At 39.7% G+C, this 25,456-nt stretch overlaps 1 protein-coding gene across 5 annotated transcripts in view; it reads left to right on the top strand.

Moving 5' to 3' along the window:
- The window catches only part of EEFSEC (eukaryotic elongation factor, selenocysteine-tRNA specific), a 170,752-nt gene that overhangs the window by 42,454 nt on the left and 102,842 nt on the right, over positions 1-25,456 (top strand). For all 5 annotated transcript variants that reach the window (XM_081317729.1, XM_081317731.1, XM_081317730.1 and 2 more), the window contains exons 2-4: positions 7,743-7,950; positions 12,595-12,691; positions 14,896-15,060. In XM_081317729.1, the coding sequence (XP_081173855.1) occupies positions 7,743-7,950; positions 12,595-12,691; positions 14,896-15,060 (470 nt within the window). The remainder of the gene's footprint in view (positions 1-7,742; positions 7,951-12,594; positions 12,692-14,895; positions 15,061-25,456) is intronic.

Raw genomic sequence — 25,456 nt, 5'->3', positions numbered from 1 at the left:
TATTATTATTATTATTATTATTATTAAAACTTATTCATTAAATATGAACCTCAGTCAACTGAACATTCAAATTGACTGGCATTAATGGTTGACACGGGTTGCTGCCAGCATCCTAGGTATCAACCAGGTATCTCCTTAAAATGTAAGATGTTCAGAGTAGCGCAGTTTTTTGTAGCTTTGCTGGAGTTATTGCAGGAAGCTGCAATTTCTTGATGTATTTTGCAAAGCTTTGGACATAGTTCCCAGTGCCCCAATGACAATGGGTATCACTGTTGCATGTTTCATCCATAATCGCGCAGTTTCGATGGCCAGGTCGCAGTATTTCGTAATTTTTTCCAGTTCTTTTTCTTCGACTCTGGCATCTCCTGGTACAGCGATACCAATCAACTGTATGCTTCAGTTCTCTACAACTGCGATATCTGGCATGTTGTGTTCCAAATGACGATCTGTCTATATTCGGAAGTCCCACAAGATCTTCACCCTCTCATTCTCGACAACTTTTTCTACCCTATGTTCCAAGTCATATATTTTACACAAAGCCCAGTGGATTAGTTTAGCAACTTGGTCATGTCTAGCTTTCTAATCAGTTTGCGCGATTTTGCTGCACTCACATATTGTGAAACAGTTTCAACTTTGTCGTTGCAAAGTCGGCAATTTGGATTGTCAGTAGATTTTTGTATCTTTGCTTTCAAGGCATTAGTTTGTAGTGCTTGTTCTTGAGCAGCCAGTATTAAGCCTTCTGTTTCTTTCTTGATGGTTCCCATCTTAAGCCATGCCCATGTCAAGTTGTTATCACATTTTTCTTCAACGTTTTTCAAATGCTGTCCATGCAAAGCTTTGGTTTTCCATCTATTTAATCTGTCATCTAGTCGTTTTTCCCTATATTCTGCCTTTGTTTCTGTTATTTTTATAATGCTCTCTGTTTTCACAGCCTGCAGCAATTTTTCTGTACTTTGATTCCATTGTTGTTGTTGTTGTTGTTGTTGTTGTTGTTATTATTATTATTATTATTATTATTATTATTATTATTATTACTACTACTGTTACTGTTATTATTAAATTAATTAGATTCTTTGCTGCTCCCCCCAAATGATGGTGAGATGGGCAATGTATAAAATAAATAAATAAATCTTCAGTGTATTTCATTCACTCTTTTTTTTTTAATATGGAACGCTTCACGAATTTGCGTGTCATCCTTGCGCAGGGGCCATGCTAATCTTCTCTGTATCGTTCCAATTTTAGTATATGTGCTGCCGAAGCGAGCACTGTATTTCATTCACTCTTATTCAGTTTCTTTTAAAGAAAATAACATGATCACAGAGGGCAAGGACTGGGAAAAACTGCCAATATGAGATGGGACAGCCAAATTTATGGTGAAACAATGTTTGCCATAACTGAAATGTTATTTCAATGTTTGAGCAATTCACCTCCATAAAAATAATTTAAACCTGTTAAAAAATGATTTGGAAGTCTCTGCACAAAAGCACATGGAAAGTTTGCCTGCCTTTATTGCAGCTCATGCTCAAATAGACAATCTAGCAAAGTGACACCCCTTAGAGGAAAAGAAACAGTAAATTATAAGCCAATAAAGGTCCATTTATTGACAAAGGTGTGCAAGTACTCAAAGAAGTTACCTCACCAAAGCTGAACTGTTCCTTGCAGTTGAATCAGGTTTCTCTTCATTTATCCTTGACTGGCCTGAATTCCAGTCACCGGCTCTCTAGAAGAGTAACTGTAACTTCTTTGGGGCAGTCTTTCCGTTGCTGCTGCTGACAAATAGATTTGTGCATGGTTGAATGACTCTCAAGCATGCCTGGCATTTAATGAATTTTACTGACTTTTAAGTAATCTATATACCACACGTGTTGCATCAAATGAAATCCTTTTCATTTTAAAAGGATTTGAAATCCAAATTAGTTTTCCATTATGGAAGGGTAACTTCTTTGCTCAGCTCTGCTGTCTTTGATACCCACAGATTGCCAAATGTTAACCCTGTTATTAATAATGGTATCTTCACTCCCTGTTTGCCCTTAATTAAGCCAGAACATAGAAGAATGACAATTAAACAAATTAGGCTAAGTTTCTTATAGATGACTTGTTCAACTTGTTCAGCTCCTTCAGCCAATTCTCTTTACTTGTCCATCTGGAGTTAACAGGAATTCTCTTTCAACCATCCTTGGCTTGATAGCAAACGCCATGTAGCCAAGAAACAACTGCTTTCTTGCTTTAAGGAATATAAAAAAAGATCCTCGTTCTTATTCAACCCAGGATCTCCTGCTCTTCTAGACAAAATATAAACAGGTATTACAGGCTAAGAAGAAAGTCACAGAATCAAATATTTTTTGCTACTTCTTCTAAGAACGAAGTTCTATTCTGTAAACGCATAACACTTCAATCTGCTTGCCTTAATTTACAAATTCCATCTTTTATTTTTCCTTCAGTTTGGGATAAGTTTCAGTTAATAGTTGGGTTAAATTGAATGTCAGAAAAATTAAAAAATTGAAGAAAATTGAGAGTAAACATTGTTTTAAATAAGGAGAGAGCTACATGGGATGACAGAAGAGATCATACAGAAAAATTGTATTTGGGGTGGGGAAAACTTTCTGTAGTTTATAAAGACAAGACTGGCTAACTCTGTTGGAGTACCTGGGGAAGTGCAGGATTCACAGGTTGATTTAAGTAACCACTTATAGAGTGAATATTGGGAAGTGCTTGTGAAGTACAGTGTTCTAAGTCAAAATCTTTGTGTTTGATGACTTCTAAAGTTCGATATGTTGTAGACCTAGATAGGTCATTTGATTAGTGTTTTAATATGAACTAATTAATCCCTCCCGACTTAATATATAAATTGGAATCAGATTTTGCAGTTTTCTTAACTTTTCTGAGAAAAAAAATCATAAAAGCTATTAATTGCCAAATATAAGACTCGGTTCTTTCAGCCAAATAAATCAATGGGGTGAAATATGGATTTAATCATTTTTATTAAAACTAATTTTGAATTTCTTCTAATAGCATAGGAGAAGTACAGGAAGTCCATATGCTTTATTTTTCATAGTCTCTGTGCTTCTTTAGAATGCCTTGGATGTCTGAGATGGGCAGGCTCCTTTTCTGTGGGAGATTGCACATGTAAGTGTGGAGCGAAAAGCACAGATTACATTTCAGACATAACAGAGAAGCATAGAGAATGAAGTGCAAGTCATTTGTGCATTCTGTTCCCCTGCTTATGTTCAAAGCCAAATTATCCCACACCTCATTATCTTGAAGCATAATATCATGATACAGCCATCCAATTTTGTGAATATGTACAGTCACAAAGTGGCTATCCAGTCTCCGGCTTAGTAGATATACTAGGCTAGTGAATCTCACATTGGAGCAGATGCAGAAGCATCGGACCATGGTGAAGAAGAGAAGTTACCTCTATTCTCTGAATAATTGTTGTATGAAAAATTATGTTTCTGGGACTTCCGGTGGCGGCGCGGCGCCGAAGATAGCCGTTTCGGGCTGTCCGCTTCGCAGCTGTGTTTTTCCACCGAAAACAGTGCCGATCAGCTGTTTAGGTGGATTTGAAGCCCCCTCCTCGGGAGAAGAGGAGGGGGTGAGGCCCCAGGTAGGGGTTGAGTTCTCCGGGGCCGCCTGAGCTGAAAGCTTGGGCGGCTGAAGGATTGAGCCCCCCCCGCAGCCTGGGTTGCTCCGAGCTGCTCAGCGTCTCTGCTCCGGGATTTTTGGAGCAGAGCCAGCCGTTTGCGACCACTCCTGCCAGAAGGAAAGACTTTGGAGTAATAAGGAGCAGGCAGAGCGGTACAGGAGGTCAAGGTGAAGAGGATTTTTATTTTTACTCCCTAGCTCAATGGACTTTATAGCCTTAAAGTGAAAGTACGCAACATGTGAAAGTGGGGAAAGATGGCGGCTAAATCTTCCTCTAAAGTTCTTCGGAGTGCGGGAACTTCCCCGGTGCAACAGACATCGTTGCAAGCTTTGCTTCCTCCTGCACCTCCTGTGGCATTGACGCTTAAGGACTTACAAGATGCCTTTGTAAAGCAATCCCAGGTAATGTCAGAAATGATGGATGATAAGATGGCAAAGCTGGGGGAGAAACTGGAGAAATTGGAGGAGAGGATGGAAGAGAAGTTTAATGTAATGGAGGAGAGGATGGAAGAGAAGTTTAGTGCAATGAGGGTAGACATTTTGTCTACAGTGGAAAGCGTGGCTGAATGTGTGCAACGTTTGGATGAAAAAGTGGAGGATCTTAGTCAAAAGAACTCTATATTAGAAGTAAAGGTACTGGAGAATGAAAATTTAAGGGATAAAATGGACGGAGAATTGAGCCTTGTCCAGTACCATCAGATGCAGTATGCTATTAGAATCAGGGGCTTAAAAGAGAATCCTAAAGAAGACTTAAAGCAGCTGATTTCTGAGGCTTTGGAAGCAGTATTGGGCCAGCCAGCATCTGAAATAGAGGGATGCATGGATAAAATTTTTCATGTAAATTCATGGATTGCAAGGCAGAGGAAGCTACCTAGAGATGTGGTGGTCTATTTTACAAAGAGAGCAACTAGAGATGAAGTTATTCAAGCTGCTTATGATACTAAAGTTGTGGTTGCTGAGCAAGAAGTCCTGGTTCTAAAAGAGATTCCTCCAAAGATTTTAAGGAGAAGGAAAGATTTTGCATTTCTTGTACAGGAACTTAAGCAACGTGATATTAAGTTCAGATGGGAGATTCCAGTCGGATTGGTGGTGATGCATGAAGGTAAAAGATATCGTCTGGTTACTGGGAGGGGGGAAAGGGGGGGAGGGGTAGGGAGGGATAGGTAGGGGGGGAGGGGGGGATTGTTAAAGATAAAATGTATTTTAAAACTTTTCAATAAAAAAAAGAAAAAGAAAAATTATGTTTCTGTTTGGTATGTAGAAGGAACATTTCAGTCTGTTAATCTAGAGGATTTTTGATTAATATTGTTGTTGATATTGTTAACTCATTTGATTTTTGAATTGCGAGCCTTAGCTTTTTTGACTGTCCTTGAAGTTTGAAGATATTTTTATACTTGTCCTTTTTGTCCCTCAGCTTGTCAGAGAAAATAGACCCTATTGAGATGTCTTCCAAATACATTTTCCCCAATTCTTGTGAGGTGGAGTCCATCTCTTGCCAAAGGCCAACATGGAGATAGTGTAGACTGTAGTCTACAAATCCAAACATCTTGACAGCAACATCTGTTGAACCAATAGTTTATCTCTAAAATCCTCCATTACTTCATTGGATATTGATCATGCTTTGGAAGCATGGATGAAAACACCGCCTGTGCTCCTACGTCTTTTGCCTTTCTGCCTAGACCAGGGGTAGGCAACCTCGGCTCTTTTATGACTCATGGACTTCAACTCCCAGAATTCCTGAGTCAGCCTGGCTCAGGAATTCTGGGAGTTGAAGTCCATGAGTCATAAAAGAGCCGAGGTTGCCTACCCCTGGCCTAGACATTTGATTTTTTTTTCAGGCTCTTTTTTGTTGTATTGTTCATCCCAGCATGAAAGAGGACAAAGGTATAATAATCAGTGGACTTGATTAGTTGGATAATAGCGATAGCGCTTAGACTTATATGCCGCTTATATACCACTTCATAGTGTTTTTACAGCCCTCTGTAAGTGGTTTACAGAGTCAGTGTATTGCCCCCAACAATCTGGGTCCTCATTTTACCGACCTCAGAAGGATGGAAGGCTGAGTCCACCTTGAGCCAGACAGAATTAAACTCCTGGCAGTGAGCAATGAGTTAGCCTGCAATATTGCATTCTAATCACTGCACCACCACGATTTCTTCCCCAAGCCTCTCTGCCATGTCTTTGATCTTTGCACTTTGTACTTTGGGAGATGATATACTTCCCTTGATAGATTGATAGATTCCTGATAGCTTCCAGATAAATGCCTAGCTTGGTATCTTCTGAGGCTGACATTCCACTGGTTCAGCTGGGGCAGCTTCTTCAGAGTAAGAATCTGAATCATGAGATGAAGAGAATCAAGACTCTTGATAGACAAGAAAAATGACAAATGGATCATAAAAAAAATCAACTCGGAGTTCTTGCACAAATACCAAACTGTATGTATCATAGTTGGATTTTTGGTGTGCTGTGTGTTGGATTTTTCCCAGTGAACTCATAAAGCTCTCATGATAGGAACCTTTGAATTTACTATCGTTTCTAACTATTTCTGATTGATTTAAGATTATGGTCTATTTTGAATCTGTTCATAATTTTCCATTGTGGATATAATAAGCTATTGTTAATTGAAGACTTCCTAGTTAATTATAGCGTGCTAAGGAGAGAAGGAACAACATGAGTTTGGAACAGAGTATCATAAGTTTCTTGCATAACTTATGAAAATATTTACATCCAAACTAGATGGTCTGTTAAAACTGATACCGTATTTTCCGGCGTATAAGACGACTTTTTAACGCATGAAAATCTTCTCAAAAGTTGGGGGTCGTCTTATACGCCCAGTCGCCTTATACACCAGAAAATAGTAAATCCTCGGGAGCAGAGACGTTAGTGGAAACGGACAAATCCAGCGCTCGAGAATGGCAAAAGACAACCTCCTCATAAATAAACCGACCAGCCCAACCAAGGCAGAGGCTCCAGCTTACCGGCGTCCTACGGCAGCAGCCCTTTTTTTTTTGGAAGGGAGCGGGAGTTAAGCGTGCGCCGAGCCGCTGGCGCTCCGCGAGCACGAGAGCTCAAGGGAGCGCGGGAAGCCAGGTGGAGGCCGACCTGACATGTTCGTGCAGAGCTAAGCTTCACCTGACTCTGGGAGTTTGACTTCAGGCTGTGGTGCCGCGGCAAACCTACAGCAACACTCGCCTGGGAAGGCGCAGCTCGGGAATTGCGACAAGCAGACCGCAGCGGAAAGCTGGCGCTGGGGCTTCAGCAGCCCGGGGTCGCCCCTCTGCCCTGAAGTAGAAGGCGGCCTTGGGGAGGGGGTGTGTGTGAATCTTAAACTTGCGGCGCAGGGCTGAGCCCGTTTCTTTCCCCTCCCACTCCTCCGCCGCCCTGTTCATTAACTAACCTATGGAAAGAACCGCCTTCTTTCAGACCTGGTGCCTCCCCGAAGTGTTGGGCCACAATGCTCGTCGCTCCTGGCCGAAACAGCCAGCGCGTGTGGCTGAAGTAGAAGGGGCGCCAACGCGAGAGGAGACGAGGTTTAGGCGAGGCAGAGTAAAGCTGATCTCGAGGCCAAAAGCTCTTGATAAACCTTCACCTAATTGAGAAGCAGCCCTGACTTCCTACTTACTCGTATTTTCCGGCGTATAAGACTTTAACCCATGAAAATCATCTCAAAAGTTGGGGGTCGTCTTATACGCCCAGTCGTCTTATACACCGGAAAATACAGTAAGTAATTCTAATATGTCCATATGAATTAAAATGTTTTAATAAAACTAACACAGCAAAATAGATTCTGATATATAGTAAGGTATTCTAAAAAGCTTGCACTTCTGATGTTTTCTTTGTAGACTAGACCTTTATGTCAAATTCAGAATCTTGATTTTTAGAGTTTTGACTTAGACTTTTGCTTTTTTATTTTGATTAATTTTGTCCTAATTTTGGAATAGAATGTCCAAACACCTCAAAGGGTTACCTATACAGTCTTTTCCAAACCATATTTTTCTAAATAAAACTATTAAGAGTTAGAAGAAACATTCACCACCACATTCACGATTACATGTTAATGGTGTTTTGATTCCTACAAATTTGTTACTTTCTTTCAGGTGCTCAGATTATTGACTTGATGATGCTTGTGATAGATATAACTAAAGGAATGCAGACTCAATCAGCAGAGTGCTTGGTGATTGGACAGATTGCGTGCCAAAAGATGATAGTGGTTTTGAACAAAATTGACCTTCTTCCAGAGGGTAAGCGACAAGCTGCCATTGACAAGATGGTGAAGAAAATGCATAAGACCCTTGAAAATACTAAGTAAGTAACCTGCCCAACCTGCTTACATAATACGAGTTGCCTTACTCTCATTCCTTTTTTCTATGCCATTTAGGAGTTTTTCATGAAATTCCTTGAAAACTTTAAATTGAATGTGTTAGTCAGATAAGGTGGTAGACATTTTGTTGTTGTTGAAAGCCATAGTTGTTCAAAGATAATCTGTTAGAAGTTGAATCAATTGTGGTTTGGAACACAGGTAAAAGTGAGGGGGGGAGACACCTATTGTCTTTGTGACACTCCTCTTTTGTGCTGTATCTGACACCCCCTCCTCTTCTACAAAGGAGTAGATAGCTTTTATCAGGTAGAATAGAGGAAGAAGTCTTGATGAAAGGTTAACTCTCCTCACATTCTAGAGGTTGTTTTTTTTTTGAGATTGTCAACTGAAATAGAAATGAAGGTTGACCTCCTATACTTACACTTTCTAAAGTTTATTACTGAAGTTATTCATGAAAGATGTTTAAATAAATTTTGTGATCAAGGAATAAGCTGTTCATTTGTGTACTGTTCTTGCCTAACAGTGATAATCGGGACTGGAATTTATTTATTTATTTATTTTATTAAATTTATATACCACCCTTCTCCCGAAGGACTCAGGGCGGTGAACAGGGCATATATAAATAGAAAATACAAAAATTAAAAAAGAATTAAACAATTGACCAGATAAAAACAGTAGCAGTATAAAAACCCATTAAAAACCCTGACGCCCCCCATCAGGCCAGGCCAGCTTGTTCAAATAAATGGGTCTTCAGACCGCGCCGGAAGGAGCGAAGGTTCGGTGCCGTCCGGAGCTCAACCGGCAGTTGGTTCCATAAAGCCGGAGTGCCCACAGAGAAGGCCCTTCTCTGACCGGAGGCACCCTGAGGAGGCCCTCTCTGTGGGAATGCACAGGGCAGAGGGAAGTTGACGCCGGCAGCAGGTGGTCCCCGAGGTACTCCGGACCCATGCCATGTAAGGACTTAAAGACCATAACCAAAACCTTGAATGGCTATCAATAAGTGATGCTGTCTTAAAGTGCAATGTCCAGTGACTATGCCGCATAGCAACAGCAGTTTGGGAGTCCCTGGTTCCCATTGTTTAAGTGAGGACTTCATGTGATTGCAAATTCTGACTTCTTGCCTACTTCCCTATTGATTTAGCTTGTGGAAAGCCAGTGGGGAAGGTCACAAATTGTGAGCATGTAATTACCAGACACTGCTATGTTCAGAAAGCCAGTCCACTTGCTGAGTACCTGGATCACAATGATATAATCCAGACATGTCAAACACAAGGCCCGGGGGCCTGATCCGGCCCGCGAAGTGGTTTCATGCGGCCCGCGAAGCCATCCTGGAAACAGTGAAGGAACGGCCCCCACTGCCTTGGCCCTGGCCCAGAGACCCTCCTTCTGCCAGAGACCCTCAGATCTGTCCCACTCCTGCCCAGGCCCCCATAGGCACCCTTGATGCGAACGATGTAGAGCTGGCCATGCCCACCCAGTAGGCCACACACACACTAGCCACGCCCACCCAGTAGGCCACGCCCACCCGGCCCCCTGAGGGCAACCGCAATGCTGATGCGGCCCTCAATGAAATTGAGTTTGACACCCCTGATATAATCACTATGGGGATGGATCATAGTGATGGTTGGAACTTTGAGGTTTGTCATAAGTGCCACTTGTTTGGCACCATTGCAAGTTCGAATGGTTGCTGAACCAATGGGTGTTAAACGTGGCTACCTAGTTTAAAAATCAGAAAATAAAGAACAGAAATAATGGGCAATTTTTCCAGTGGAGAGAAGTAAGAGCAACATTCTTCAAGGATATGAATTAGAACCAGTGCTTTTTAAATTATTTATAAATGATCTTGACTAACATACAATCAGCTAACCAAGTTTGCAGTTGATATCAGGATGGAAAAAGCCAAAGAAACTTTTTTTAAATGAATAGTGAAATAAATCACACATATGATTCAGGTTAAATAAATGTAAAGTGATGTAATTGGAACAAAAATAAGTTCGGGTATACATTGCTGGCATGTGAGCTATTTCTATCTGACTAGGAAAAATATCTTGGAATTATAATGGGTACGTCAAAGATATTGAACTGCTATGAAAAAGCAAATTCTAGATTACAATAATTAGAAAAATTGAAAATAAACTTTATAATGTTGCCTTTATGGACTGTGTATATCTGAAATATTGTGTAGAGTTTTTGAAAAAGGATATAAGAGAGCGGGAAAAAGTATAGACGAGTGCAACCGAAGTGACCAAGCAGCTCTAAAATTTCTTATGAGAAAACATCAGCATGTGAGAAAAATGATGCAGGGTGGGGACATGATTGCAATTTACAAAATTATTTGTGGTGAGGAGAAAGTGTATAGGGATAATTAATTATTTTTTATCTCAAAATACTAAAACCAAAAGTATCTAAATGAAATTGATTGGATGAAGACTTAGAAAAGGGAAAAGAAAATATTTTTTGCACAGCACCTGAAATGCAGTCACATGAGATTTTATGACACCCAGTTCTGCCCTATCATAATTTCAAACAGTCATAAAGCAACTGGTCGTAAGTTCAAGGACTATCTATATTCTGTTGCATATGCAGCAAGAATTGTCCACCCTTTGTATCAATCATAGATTTTTGGCTCTACCCAAGGATCCTTCAACGTTCCACAGCAGATTTTGGGTGGAATAGGGGATACGAGAAGGAGGAACAATTCATTATACTAATGGTATCCGTTCCCTTTGAAGTCCAGGCACTAACAGCACAATTGCCATCCAGATAGTACCCGAAGGAACAGAGATGTGGGAGAACCATGGCTGTGCTGGAAAAAGAAATATGTAGGATGTGAAGAAATGTACATTTATAAGACTAACAGAGATTATAGATTCCTCAACTATAGGCTCCGTGTGGGCACTGGTACAGTAAGGTTTAACCCCCTTATTACTTTAATGCCCTAATTTGCTCCATGACCCAAAATAATTTCTGATTGGCAGATGTTTATGCCAGATTTGATAGATTTAGAAAATAATTTCAATTCAATTGGAATGTAGCTGCAACCTTGGAGTTGACCTCGGCAGCATTCTGTTTCATGCCATGTGTTGTCATTCAGTTTTTCATATCAGTGACGTTGGCTTTGATCAGGCTTGAATATATTCAGCTGTATGTATGGTTCATTTTTTCAATTAATAGTAGTGACATTCTTAACAAGGTCTGGAAAATAGTCATTACTAAATTCTGCCAATGTTTTCTTTTGAAGTAAAGGTGTAGCTACTTATATACTTGTGTTTGACTTGAAATTCTGGATTCTTCCTGATTTCTTTTCAGGGGCCCCTTCAATCCCATATCCATTTCACAGAGGTGTAAGGATATTGTGCCTTAAAGAAGGCCCCTTCTCAGGTTAAAAGGCACTTATTTTGTCTGAATTTCTTCTTTTCTGCTAATTCTCCCTGACAATAGACTTCTTTCTCTCTCCATCTCCTCTTTTCAACTCATAAAAAGTACTTGTGATTTGGTTTATCAGTTAAACTTCTTGTTGAGCATGTTCTTAAGGCACTTTGTTAGTACTTATTGTAACAATGCCAACATCACTTTTTCTGTACAATTTCAATAATGTCCAGGAGTCAATAACTTACCTAGTGTTGATAATACTCAATGATGTATTAAGTATTATGTAAATGATGTAACTTAAATGAATAAAGTGAATTTAAATATATTACTGTTAGAAATAGCAAAACTTAAACTAAGTAGTTAGGTTAAACTATTTTTGAAAATGATGTTTTGCTGGGGAAATTTGTACCATTTGATATTCTTCCATATATTCCTCAAATGTTTTTTTTTAAATAATAATAATAATAATGCACTATTTTGGAAATTTACTTAGGGAAATTATTTCCCTAATATTTCACTCAAAAAACTTCAATTATTAGGAAACATAGAAATAGAAAACAACTTCTATGGATATGTTAAGAGCTGTTGAAGATTTCTGAGGAGACTTCCATGCCTTTCTGATCATTTATTTCTGCTAGGGCATCTGAGATACCTTATGATATCGGCCTAAAAGATGACTGGTAAGCCAGATACTGATCAGATAAGCTGTAATTTATTTGGCTTATTGGTAATTTGACTCTGGCTTGTTTAACAAAATATGCCTGGAATAAATGTTAGTTTAGCATTAAGAACATTTTTTCAGTGTTGAAGTGATTGAGTTCCTATAGCTGAATTTCCTCAGCACCATGAAGAAAATAGGAAAGTAACAAACTTGTCTAGGTAATAGCTTAATTATGCTGGTGAAAGTAAAAAAGCAGTCTGAGACATTAGATTATCCTTCTATTATTTTGGAGCCAGGATTACAGGAGGCTACTAGTCTATCCACAAGAAATATGAAAGCCTCCATATAAAGGCTTCACCTGAGCCTTTCAGAACTTCAGTAGTTGGGGGTCATTCAAAGCTGTATTATTTCCAGTTATGCCTCTTTCATTTTTAAAACAATTTAGAAACTAGTTAAATTATTGTTCTTGTTAAATTATTGCTAGGGGTAGATTCAAATTTAATAAAATAGTGATGTTATGTAAACCACACTAGGAAATGTCTGAGTTGTAACTTTATTATACAACTGGTCTCATAGATGGATTCTTTTTTTGGACCAGGTTCCATGGATGTCCTATAGTTTCTGTTGCAGCAAAACCTGGTGGTCCAGAAGCTCCAGAAACTGTGACTCCAATTGGAGTTTCGGAATTAATTGAGGTATGTATCATAAAAATGCTAATGTTATTAATATTATGTAATGGCTCAAGGCTGCAGGAATAATCAGAATCCTAGTTCAGTGGATTGGTAAACACTCTGTTGATAATAGAGTGGTAGAAGGCCATGCAATTTATTTATTCATCTTATTCCATTTAGATGCCACCAATACCAATTGACTCGGGGAAGTGCACATCATAAAAACAACACAATAAATATATAAACCAAATAGAAATTGCTTATCAGAAGCCACTGATAAGGTCACAAATGGCAATCGCGTGTCCTTGGAATGCTGCAACCATCATAAATACATGCCAGTTGTCAAGGGCCCAAATTTTGACCATGTGACCATAAGGGCACTGCGATAGTTGTAATTGTGAAGAACAGTCATAAGTTGCTTTTTCAATGCCATCGTAACTTCAAATGAATGGTTGTAAATCAAGAACAACCTGTATACAGTCAGCACAGAATAAGTATAGCTTGTATTAATTACATCTTGATTTCTGATATTCTTGTTGTTGGGATTTTGGATACTGCATCATAATTATATACCTACTCTGAAATTCCTTCTGTCTTAATTTGCCTTTTGTTTTCATATATGCCTACTCGGAAATAAGCTCCACTGATTTTAGTAGGCCTTGTTCTTAGATAATGTATAGAATTGAACTTTTCTTTGTTCAGTTTTGCAAATGAGTCTTCTATATCTTCATTTCTTGAGCGAGAGCTGAGACTGGTAAATGGATCATGGCTTGATGCATTTACAGCAGGTTTGTAGAACTACACAGCATTCACAGATAATTGAGGTGGCAAAAACTGGGAAATCCTACCAATGATTAGAAAGGGCTGAATTAAACTTAAAAGACAGCACTGAGACACTGATTAAATCAGCATAAGAACAGGCACTATGCACCAGATCCATAGAAGCAGAGATGCCTCAGAGACGGTCCAACACATAGTGATAGGGTGTAAGATGCAGGCAGAAACAGCATATACTGAACAACACAACCAAGCAGCTGGCATTGTGTGCACTAACATCTGGTGGTGATAGATTTAGCTGTGCCAAGTGACAGCAACATCAGGGAGAAAGTGTATGAGAAGCCAGATAAATACAGGGCCTGAAGGAAGAAAGTAGGTGGCTGGTATGTATCTTCTTCAATCCCGGATCCTCTATCAGAGGCCTGGGAGTTTGTGGGTTCTGTGCAGTGTTTTAATGTTCCTAGCACTGCACTCTTCTGGATAGAGAGCTCTGGAGAGAGAGTCGTTCCTGGGATTTCAGCTCTATTATTATTATTATTATTATTATTTATTTAGTGTGTGGCATATAAAACATGGACTAGCAATATATATTAACATATTTCATCTAGATTATCTCGATTAGCAGAAGTCAATAAAATATAAATGTTAAAAATGCCAATGTCTAGGTCATTTAACCATTGGAGCACAGCACTGTTTATATTTTAAAAAGTCAGATGCTGGACCAGTATATGCCCACAGCTTACAGCCGGTCTTGATGTGATCTACAGCTCTAGGTGCTCCTGTCACACCAGTGGAGCCATTTTGGCATTTACTTTCTACACATTCTCCAGTTCCTCCTTCAGGTCTTGGTACTTCTCCAGCTTCTCATACTGCTACTGACTGATCTTGAGCTTCTCATACCCCTTCTTCCTGAAACTTTTTTTCTTCTCCAGCTGCTTATTCTTAGTGATTTCTGGATAGAGCTAATGGAAAATGAACCTTCAATTGTCAGTGTGCCTTTATTGTTCTTCAAAAACTTGCCATAATTTTTCTATTAGACAAAGTTGTAAAAATAAAGGAGAGTAAAAAAAAATTTCTGCATTTTGACCTTTTAATTATGTATGTACATTCTGAGAACTAGTACGCATCCTTTCTTCCCCAGAGTTACAAATAGTTATTGCCGCTGTATCTGCATACGTGCTGGCAGAAACATTTCTGTGATATATTTTGCTAACCAGGCTGATTGCACTGCATCAAAACTTTAAGGCAGAAAATCAAATCCAGTTGTTGCTGCTGCTATGTCTGCACCTCCTGGGCAGTGCAAACAATTTATCTGACCTTGGACTGTTCCAGTCTTGTTGCAACAGAAAGCTATGCCGTGGTGAAATCAATCACATACCTTTTCTCTTCATTTCTTTGTGTCTTATGTGACATTTTGTCAATATACAGGTCTCATTTTCTTTTGCTTTTAGGTCCTAAAGTCAGAGGCTTATATACCAACAAGAGATCCTTCAGGATCATTCCTTATGGCCATTGACCACTGTTTTTCCATTAAGGGCCAAGGCACTGTGATGACAGGAACTATTCTTTCAGGCTCAGTTAATATTGGGGACAATGTGGAAATTCCTGCGTTGAAGGTGAGTATATCATTTTTGGCTTTAACATCATGAGAGAGAGAGAGAGAGAGAGAGAGAGAGAGAGAGAGAGAGAGAGAGAGAGAGGATGAGGATGAGGATGAGGAAGAGGAAGAGGATGAGGATGAACGAATTTTGCAGCGCGTTTGCTTTCAGCTTTCAACGAAGAAGGGAATGTTCTCCACTTCTCGCCTCAACTTTTTATTTCCTCAGGAACCAGAGGCAAGGTCTTTCTGTTTGTTTGTTTGTTTTACCACGAGTTGACAGTTGGGCAGAAACCAGAGGGGGAAAAAAAAGAGTTTCGGGCTTCGTGGGAACCGAGGAAGCAAAACAAGATGCAAAGTCTAAAATCTATAGGCTCATAAACCACCCCGGTTTCTTGAAACAAACCGGGATTTATCTACCCCAACCTTGAAACCATGGATCGAGTGAATCTCTTTACCGAAGAATGTGTGTGTGTGGAGGAAGGGAGGGAGGGAGGGAGGGAGGGAGGGAGGGAGAGAGAGAGAGAGAGAGAGAGAGAGAGAGAGAGCCAGAAAATTTGCTGTTCCTGTAGTATTCCATTTATCTAACTAACTTCATTTGGTTTGCTTAATAGGAACTTTAAAAATCCTCTAGGGAATGCTATACGGAATTGTGTAGTTCTTAATATATTACTATTAGCATGATTCACAAACTATATACTTTGCAAGCAAAATGGATGCCTGAAGCCGAGTCTTCAAAAGGCGAGACTCCAGAAAGAAAGGGGTTAAAAAAGTTTAAAAAGTTAAAAAGAGAAAGAAACTCAAATGGTCAAGGCCTTTAAAGAGAGAAAACATCTCATCTGATTTTACTGATGAAAAATGAGAAGAAACCAAATTCAGGATATTTTAATGAAATAAAAAACAACAGATTAACACTATATTTGGCTACAGTCAAAAGTGTCCAAGAATCATCCAATTTGGTCCTTCCTGGAATAAATGTTGATATAAAAAAATCATTCAAGAAAATCTTATTATGACATAAAAATAATAACAATATTCTTGGCTTATAATGAAGAAAATGACCAGCAAACAAAGACGTGTAAATGGAAAATACCAAATTAAAGGATAAATAAGAAATTTCTAGAACCAGAAAAAGCCTATTTTTAGTGTTGAGTTTGGCAGCCATCTAAATTGGTGAATGTATTCAGTGTTATCTAAATGTTCCATCCTTGTATTTTAACAGCAACTTAATCTTTTCCATTGGCCAATCGATTAGCATAATAGAAATATTTTTATGGTGATGCTTTCAGGGTATATTATGCTCATTACATAGGAATATCATTTTATTTATATATTACATCATCAAAACGAAGCAAAGCTTTTATAGGAATCAAAAATATAAAACCACCATAAATACCAAACCTATTAATCCTCCCACTTTCCACAAAATAAAGGCAGTACCTAAGTAAAAAAGCCTTACCCCCCCCCCCAAAAAAAAAAAACAAGAAAAAAATGAACCAAAGAGGCAGCTTGATTTATTTGTATTTCAAAATTTTAGGCCACCCAACTCCAGTGACTCTGAACAGCTTAGTATATAAAAACCGTAACAACTCAAAATAAACCCCGAAAGACAGTGTCATGTGGAAGGGACCACAACAAATTCTCTCCCTCACCCACAGAGATACCTTCATAGTGCCCAAATGCTCCATGGAAGAGAACTGTCTTCTCTTTTGAGAAAGCAACAAAGACAAAACGTTTGAGCCTCAGAATTAAGCTGAGAATGATTTCTGGATAGAATGCCACTATTATCCAGCATTCAGCATAGCTGTAATTTTAAGTAAGCATGCATCTCCCCATTCCTCATATACATGGATATGGACAATTGAAGTTACATTTGGAGATTAAATTTGTTTTCCTGTTACCTATTTCGTGAAGCGTTTAACTAGGATACCTGTGGGAAGTTTTACCAATTCTCAATCCTACAAAGCAATAGAAAAGAAAAATCTTATAACACGTTGAGTATTATGACATTCCTTGACCTTTCTTTGCCCTGACCTTTTGCTAACTGAGATTGACAGCTGATGCCCACTGGGCATTGGGGACATTGCAAAACAGCTGCTTTCCAAGCGCAAGGAACCCTCCCAGCAAATAAAGTGGCGTCTCATACCTATTCTACTAATAGACTTCGACGTGTGTGACCGCTTGAACTTGCCGAAAGGAGGGACAGAGCAATTAAAAATAAACAGTGACATTCTCAAACGCCCATACTCTCTGATTGAGGTTGAGAATGCCAGCAGCACACAGATTCCTTTACAGTGTTGACTATGTAAATTGCCATCTGGGGTTGATTATTTGAACTGCAGTGAGAGAATGTTATGTGCTGTCTGTGTGTGAGAAATCTCTGACGTAGCAAACAATTCTTCAGTGAAACAGTTTAATACTACTTACTCAACAGTGCTTACAGTAACATCCATGCTGAAGCACATGAATCCCTTTTTTCTGGTTTGAAAATGTAGTGATAATACAATTTTTTACTAGCCTGTGGTATTATGTACATTTTAAAAATTGCCATGCATGTGATATGTCTGTTGCCATTTCTATTTTAAAAGTAACATTTCTGAGTGCTAATATCCAATAGGACATTTTCTCTCTTTTTTTAGACGGGAAGTGATTTAATACAATTGGGATTTGCATTTGCCTAATATTCCAATATGTGCACCATGTGAAAGACCAGGTTAGGGACAGATTGTCAGGGGAAAAGTCTGTCTGTGTGATCACTAAGAGCCTACTACAACTTGAAGGCATACAATCAATCAATTCAAAAACACTGAAGTAATTTCTTAGCTTGATGACTGGGTAATCACTATATTTTAAAAGCTGTAAAAATAGTTGTATGCCATATTATACAAATTGATTTGTGATTAATTGAAAATACTGTTTTTCAAATCTCAGGTTTTAATTTTCTCTAGGTCATAGATGTCAAACTTGCTGCGATATGTGGCGTGTTGCGACGTATCATGACTTTTTTGCATTGCCAGATCTGGGGAGGGCACTGCCTCCGTATGATGCAACCGGCTCACAGGCCAGCAGTTTGACACCCCTGCTCTAGGTCCTATTTTTTTCTAAAACTGATTTTATCAGTTGGAAGTAGGTGACCTACAGTTGATTCAATCTATGATAAGCAGGAGGCATTCTTTTGCTATGACAAATAGTATACTTGAGTCAATACTCATATGTTTGAGATGAGTGGATGTGTGCCCCAGCAATCCAGATGAGATAGATTTGGAAGACCATTATGGTATAATTTTTCAGTATGGTTTTTGGAGTTTATGGGTTGCCACCTTTTTGTTATTTTTCTTAACCATAGTTCTATATTTGTTTATCACTGCTGTTTTATTATAATCTGTCTATTGTACATTTTTTCACTGAGAGTTATTTTCAATTATGATGTCATATAAACATATAGATAGGTACATCAGAGGACCCATTTTGAATTGGAAAACTGCAGAAACTTCAAAGTTCTTTAGTCTTGTTTCTTGGTTTACACTACACTTTATAAGAGCCTTGGTGGAGCAGTGGGCTAATGCCTCCTTAAGTAACACCAGCTGCCTGCAATTAGTGCAGGTTCGCATCCCACCAGGCTCAAGGTTGACTCAGCCTTCCATCCTTCCGAGGTAGGTAAAATGAGGACCCAGATTGTTGGGGGCAATTAAGCTGACTTTGTAATAATGCCGCTTGGGGTGTGTGTGAAAGCCCTAATAAGCAGGCATATACATAGAATGAAGGCTACTGCTAAGCTTGTAAGCCGCCCTGAGTCTTCGGAGAAGGGCGGGATATAAATGGAATAAAAATAAAAATAAAATAAAAATAAAGGTAATACCTTTCTTAAGTTTAAGATTCTTAAATCATTTGTATAAGTGCAGGGAATAGTTTTATTGAGAACAAATCTCTCCCAAAGGTTTGGTTAGGGGTAATAGAGTGATTTAAAAATTTAATTATGTTATAGTAGAATACACTAATTTTTTAAATGAGTTAAATGAGTTCGACCCTGTTTCCCCTGATGATGTGGACAGGATCATGGGGAGACTGAGCACCACCACCTGTTTGTTGGATCCGTGCCCCTCCTGGCTAGCTTATGCGGCTCGGGAGGGAACACGAGGCTGGTTCCATGCAGTAATAACTGCTTCCTTGAAGGAGGGTGTCTTTCCTGCTGCCTTGAAGGAGGCGGTGGTGAGACCCCTTCTCAAGAAGCCTGCTTTGGACCCGGCTGTTTTAAACAACTACCGTCCAGTCTCCAACCTTCGCTTTCTGGCGAAGGTTGTTGAGAGTGTGGTGGCGCATCAGCTCCCTCTGTTCCTGGAGGAAACTGATTATCTGGACCCGTACCAATCGGGCTTCAGGCCCGGACACAGCACGGAGACGGCATTGGTCGCGCTGGTGAATGATCTCTGGAGGGCTAGGGACAGGGGTTGCTCCTCTGTCCTGGTCCTATTAGATCTCTCAGCGGCGTTCGATACCATTGACCATGGTATCTTACTGCGGCGTCTCAGGGGGCTGGGAGTGGGAGGCACCGTTTTACGGTGGTTCTCCTCCTACCTCCAGGGCCGCTCGCAGTCGGTGTTGACAGGAGGGCAGAGATCCGCCCCGAGGTCTCTCATTTGTGGAGTTCCTCAGGGGTCGGTTCTCTCGCCTCTCCTGTTCAACATCTATATGAAGCCGCTGGGCGAGATCATTCGTGGTTTTGGGGTGGGGTATCATCAGTACGCTGATGATACCCAACTTTTTCTTTCCACCCCGAACCAACCCAGTGATGCCCTCTCCGTGATGTCCCGGTGCCTGGAGGCGGTTCAGGTCTGGATGGGGAGAAACAGGCTTCGTCTCAATCCCGCCAAGACTGAGTGGCTGTGCATATCGGCATCTCGGGTTAACCAAGTTATTCCATCCTTAATGAAAGGAAAACTGGATAGAGAAGGGGGGAAAAGTCTACATAAGCAATAGGAAGAGGGTTAAATTCTCCAGGAAAACAAGAAGTCCAACTCCGAATCAATAACTTACCCTCAGTCTAACCTTCAAAGGCGTTTGTACTTTTCCCAGCTACGTTTGCAGCCTTTTCTACCTCTTGCTCATTTCTTTGATTTTCTTCAGTTATCAGTAAATGTAAGATACCCTATCAGTTCAGATAATTAGATGGGGTGGTAGAGGGAGGAAGGTCTTCTTTTTCACATGGGAGATGGCATTGTGAAATATTGCTGTGACAAATAAAGTGAGTTTAAATGTTTTATTGTATTTAAAGAACTTAATGTATATTGCTGCCTATCTTACAGAGTGATCCTAGGTGGCTCACAAAACCAATAAAAACAGAAGAAGCCTTCCCACCAAATGCCAGACCAACCAGATTATCAGCCTCCTGACTTGACTGTCTCCCCAGCCCAATGTTTGGGAAGATCCAGGTCTTTAAGGCCTTCTAATGGCTAAAATGGTGGGGAGCCCCATGAATCTCAGGTGAGAAGCTATTGCAAAGGCCTGAGCAGGCTATAGTGAAGGTGTGTCTCTGAAGTCCCATCAGACAATAATATTTAAGGAAAGGGTCCTATAGTACACCCATCCTATCTTACTTAGAACATAGAATAATAATGTTGGAAAGAACCTTGGAGGTCTTCTAGTCCAAGTTTCACTTAGTTGGTACCCAATGATACTTAGTGAGATGGGCAAGAAGAGGCAGTCCTGCAGATAATCTAGCCCTGTACCATGTAGGGCTTTAAAGATGATAATCAGAATAACACAGATGGAAGGGATCTTGGAGATCTTCTAGTCCTACCCTCTGCTCAAGCAGGAAACCCTATACCATTTCAGGAAATGGCTGTCTAAACATTTCTTAAAAATCTCCAGTGTTGGCGTACCCACAATTTGTGGAGTCAAGTCGTTCTTGATTAACTGTTCTAAATATCAGGAAAATTCTAGTTAGTTGTAGGTTGGTTCTCTCCTTGATTAGAAACTAACCATTGCTTCAGGTGTTGCCTTCAGGAGATTAAGTTGACCCCCTCTTCTTTATGAAAGACACTTAGATATTGGAACACTGCTATCATGTCATTTCTATCAGATGTACCCGGAAAACAAGTGGGAATCAATGTGGCACAAACAACAGCAGTGTAATTGGTGTGAACTGTGGGCCACTGCATTCTGAACCAGTTGCAGCTTACAGAAGGTCTTGAAGGACAATCCCATGTAAAATGCTTTGGATGATCGAGCAGTTATGTTCTGAACATAATCACTCAGCCAGATTATTATATGAACTAAAATAAACTGAAATCATGCAGTCTAGTCATATAGGTCATGTTTTTATATAGTTAAGAAAGGCAATTTAAGTGATATAGAAAGAATTCATATTTGAGGTTGGGTTGGGTGAAGTTCTGCTTCTAAAAAAACTGGTCATCCTTGAATTGACTTTTGCATTTTTATCTCCAAGACTATGTGAAAACAATCAGTAATGGAGTTCACAACACTAAACTGATTTAAATAGGTTGGAACTTACTTTAAATAACTAATTAAATATATTTTAAATAAGTAAATTTAAGTAATTTAATAGGGTGAGATGATTTAAATAGGGTGTATGCATTTGTACATTCTGGAAATTTGTTTCAATATTGCTTTCTTTTATAAAATTGTTTTATAGGAGATTATTTTTATAATTTCTGTGAACTAATTAGGGCTTCTTCAAGAGGAAATGTGTGTAAAAATAAAATAATAGTAAAAAGATACCATGAAATTCTTGTAGATCAAAATAATATGATCTGTCAAGATAGCTAGGAGCCAGTGCACAGATTCTTGTGGTGCCCCTAATTTTGTGTTCAAAAAATTGTTCAGAGCAAAGAATATTTTATAAATAAGCCATCCAAAAGATACTAGAAGTAATGTTGTAATGAGAGTATATATCAGAGGTTGTTGTATTAAAAAGTATCTTGGGAATAATATATTTTCATAAATAAATGATACATTTCGTGTGTGTGTGTGTGTGTGTGTGTGTAAAAATATGTGTAAATATATGTAAATATTAGAGACATTACCTTACAGTGCCAGGGCAGAAAAGAGACCCCACATAAATGACTAGAACTCTATTAATACAGGCTGTAGAACCAAAACCTTGGAAGCATGATCTGTTTTTTCTTTCTTCCTTCCCTCTTACACCTCAGTGAACTACAGGTAGCTATTGACCTATGACCACTTTTGAGACTGGAATCTCGGTCTTTGAGAGAAGTGATCATTAAACGAGATGCTCATGTGACTGCTTTGCTCAACAACCACAATCCAGCTCTTCCAATTGTGATAGTAAAGTCATCTCATGGGTTGTTAAGCAAATTGAGCAAAGGAGTTGCTTGTAAGGAAGACATCTCATTTCCACCCATCCGACAGCACTTCAAGAGCTGAGAGCTGTCAGCTGAAAGCTGAGATTTCCTCCAGCAGGCAGGCAGGCAGGCAGGCAGGCACTTTTAGAGTGAAAAGACAGCCTGCTGGAAGGAAATTTCAGCTGTGCAGAGGCAGGAAGAGAGAGATTCCAAGTTCCATGCATGCTTGAATTTTGGCAATTGAAGTCCAGGCATTTACTGTATGGAGCTTGGAGTCCTCTCTCTGAATATGCGGAGAGCTCCAGGAGGCGGACAGTCTGCGTACAGTCACTCATGCGCTTGTGACCTCCCAGATAGACTACTGCAATGCTCTCTACATGGGGCTGCCCTTGAGGACCACTCGGAGGCTTCAGCTGGTGCAGAATGTGGCCGCGCGAATTGTGATGGGGGTCTCCCGATACTCCCATGTAACGCCTCTTCTCCGCAAGCTGCATTGGCTTCCAGTTGCCCTCCGGGTAAGATTCAAGGTGCTGGTGATGACCTATAAAGCTCTAAATGGCATGGGTCCGGATTATCTTAGGGAGCACCTGCTGCCAGCATCCACTTCCCATCGTCCTGTGCGCTCCCACAGGGAGGGCCTCCTCAGGGTCCCGCCGGTCAGGGAGTGCCGGCGGGCGATCCCCAGGGGGAGAGCGTTCTCGGTGGGCGCGCCTGCCCTATGGAATCAGCTGCTTGTGGAACTCTGGATTGCCCCCGACCTTCGCTCGTTTCACCAGGACCTAAAAACATGGCTATTTGACTTAGCCGGCCTGGACTGAGGGGTTTTAAGGTTTTAAATTTTAAATTTTAAACTGTTTTGGGGCTATTAATTTTATTTTATTTTAATTTGTACATTGCACTCTTAGTTTGCCCTGTAAACTGCCCTGAGTCCTTCGGGAAAAGGGCGGCATATAAATCGAAACAAACAAACAAATAAATATATAAATAAATTAAGCTCTATGCCTTCTTGGATTTCAGCTGTCAAGACCCAAGCAGGCACCGATTGGCAGGGAGTTTTTACAGAGATGAGAGGGTGTTTTCTTGGCAGGCAGAAACTCCTTGCAACCCTCCCTGATGACTTTTCCTTTGACTTTTTTGGGAGGCCCACAGAGAAGATTGGAAACGGCGACCACATGATCGTGAGGTACTTGGCAACTGGTTGCAAACCAAGAACTCAGATCTTGATTACATGATGGGGGGGGAGTGTTGTGACATTTTGAGATAGTCAGCAGTTCTTTACAGGCTATAAGGTACCCTTTCCAAATCCACCATAATTTTGATCGGTTGTTAAGTAACTTGGTCATTAAGGGCTATCTGTAGATTCTCCTTCATAGGCTTAAAGGTTCCTTTTGTTTTTGTAACCATTTTTGCATAGTTTCTCCAAGATCTTTACAAGTTTTGTGCAAAAACATGTATTAGAGGAAATTATCTGCAATATCAAAGATTTCCAGTTTTCATTTTTAGTTTGCAGGCAGTAATTATAATATTGTGACTAGATTCATATATATCACAGTGTTCCATAATTTTATTTGTTTTGATTTGGCTTAGTGTATTTTATGAGTCAAGAAATTCTGGTTTATTCAGTAACACTACAAATCAAGCCTTGGATTGATATACGAAACAGGTCTCTGTGTAGCTACTACCACTTGTTGCTTTTCTTTTAGTTTAGTTTTATTTCAGTTTAACTTGATTCATCTCAAAGGTTCTGACAACTGGTACCTAAGCTGTGTTCTTGGATTAGCCTCATGCAGTAGTGTTAATCTGAAATTGCTCTTCAATTGTTTCAAACTATTTCAGTGATGATCCTGACCTGAAGTGCTCCTTGTGAAAGAAATGACCTTCAAATTAAGATTCTACAGACTAATGCTTCAATCATTATCACTTATTTTGAACATTAAAAGTCAGCAGATGGAGCCAAAGACTTATAGAAAAATTACTAAAGCTGAATGTTAAATTACAAAGTAATTTCCTTTCTCTGTCGTGCCAGAGCAACAAATACGCAAGAAAAATGAACATATACAGAAGGTCCCTTACCCATTTTATGTAGAAAGATACTAGCAATCTGGAAAGGAATAAAATTGTTGCTGGTTACTTTTTTTCTGTTCAAAAGACATATAAATTATTATTAAGGTAAATTATAAAAGCCTTTAAAATACCTAATAGTATTTTATAGCAGGTAACATTATTATGCTATCAATTCAAAGTGTGAAATAGAATTTTTTATTCTTATTTTGGGCTCTGATAATAGAATGCTGCAACTTTTAAAGATACCTGTAAATGTCTTTTTTCCCCCCTTGTAATTCAAGGGAAAAGAGAGGTGCACCAAGGAATCAGGGAAGCACTTATTTCATCATCAAGGTTAAATATTATGAAAAATGTAGTGTACTATTAAGTTAATGAATGTGAATAGCTTACCAACCGGTGAGCTATTGAGATATGCAAAGTTAATTGGTTAATTTGCTTGTTTCTATCAACATTCTTCCATTTCTAAAATTCTTCCAGTTTGTAAATAGGAACAATCAAAATGCAAAAGACATTGGTTTAATAGGTCTTTTTGCACTTTTCTAGGATAAAAAATATTTTTGAATATTTTATTTACAGAAGAGTAACAAGGACAGTTCTGTTTAATTTTAGAAAGGAAAATGGAGGCTTATTACAACCTTTTAAAACTGAAAAAGGACTTTTGGTAACACACCCTCTCTTCAAGGAATTGAAGCATATACCGTATATACTTGAGTATAAGCCGAATTTTTCAGCCCACTTTTTGGGCTGAAAAATTCCACTTCGGCTTATACTCCAGTCAACAAAAAAAACTTACCGAGGACTTGTGCGCGGCCGAGGCTTTGGTGCTTCCGGGATCGCCCGCACCTCTCCCAAGCCACCGCCGTCCGAGACCTGCCGAAGTTTGGGGAGGTTTGGGGAGGTGCGCGCGCACCTCCCCAAACTCCGCGCCTTGCCTGCCTGCTTCTTTCCGCAGCGGAAAGAAGCAGGCAGGCAGGGCGCGGAGGAACGGAGACTTGCCGACGTTTGGGGAGGTTTGGGCGCCTCCCCAAA

This window comes from Vipera berus (assembly GCF_964194415.1).
Source record: "Vipera berus genome assembly, chromosome: 2".
Lineage (NCBI taxonomy): Eukaryota > Metazoa > Chordata > Lepidosauria > Squamata > Viperidae > Vipera > Vipera berus.
This window is presented reverse-complemented; position numbering and strand designations above follow the sequence as displayed.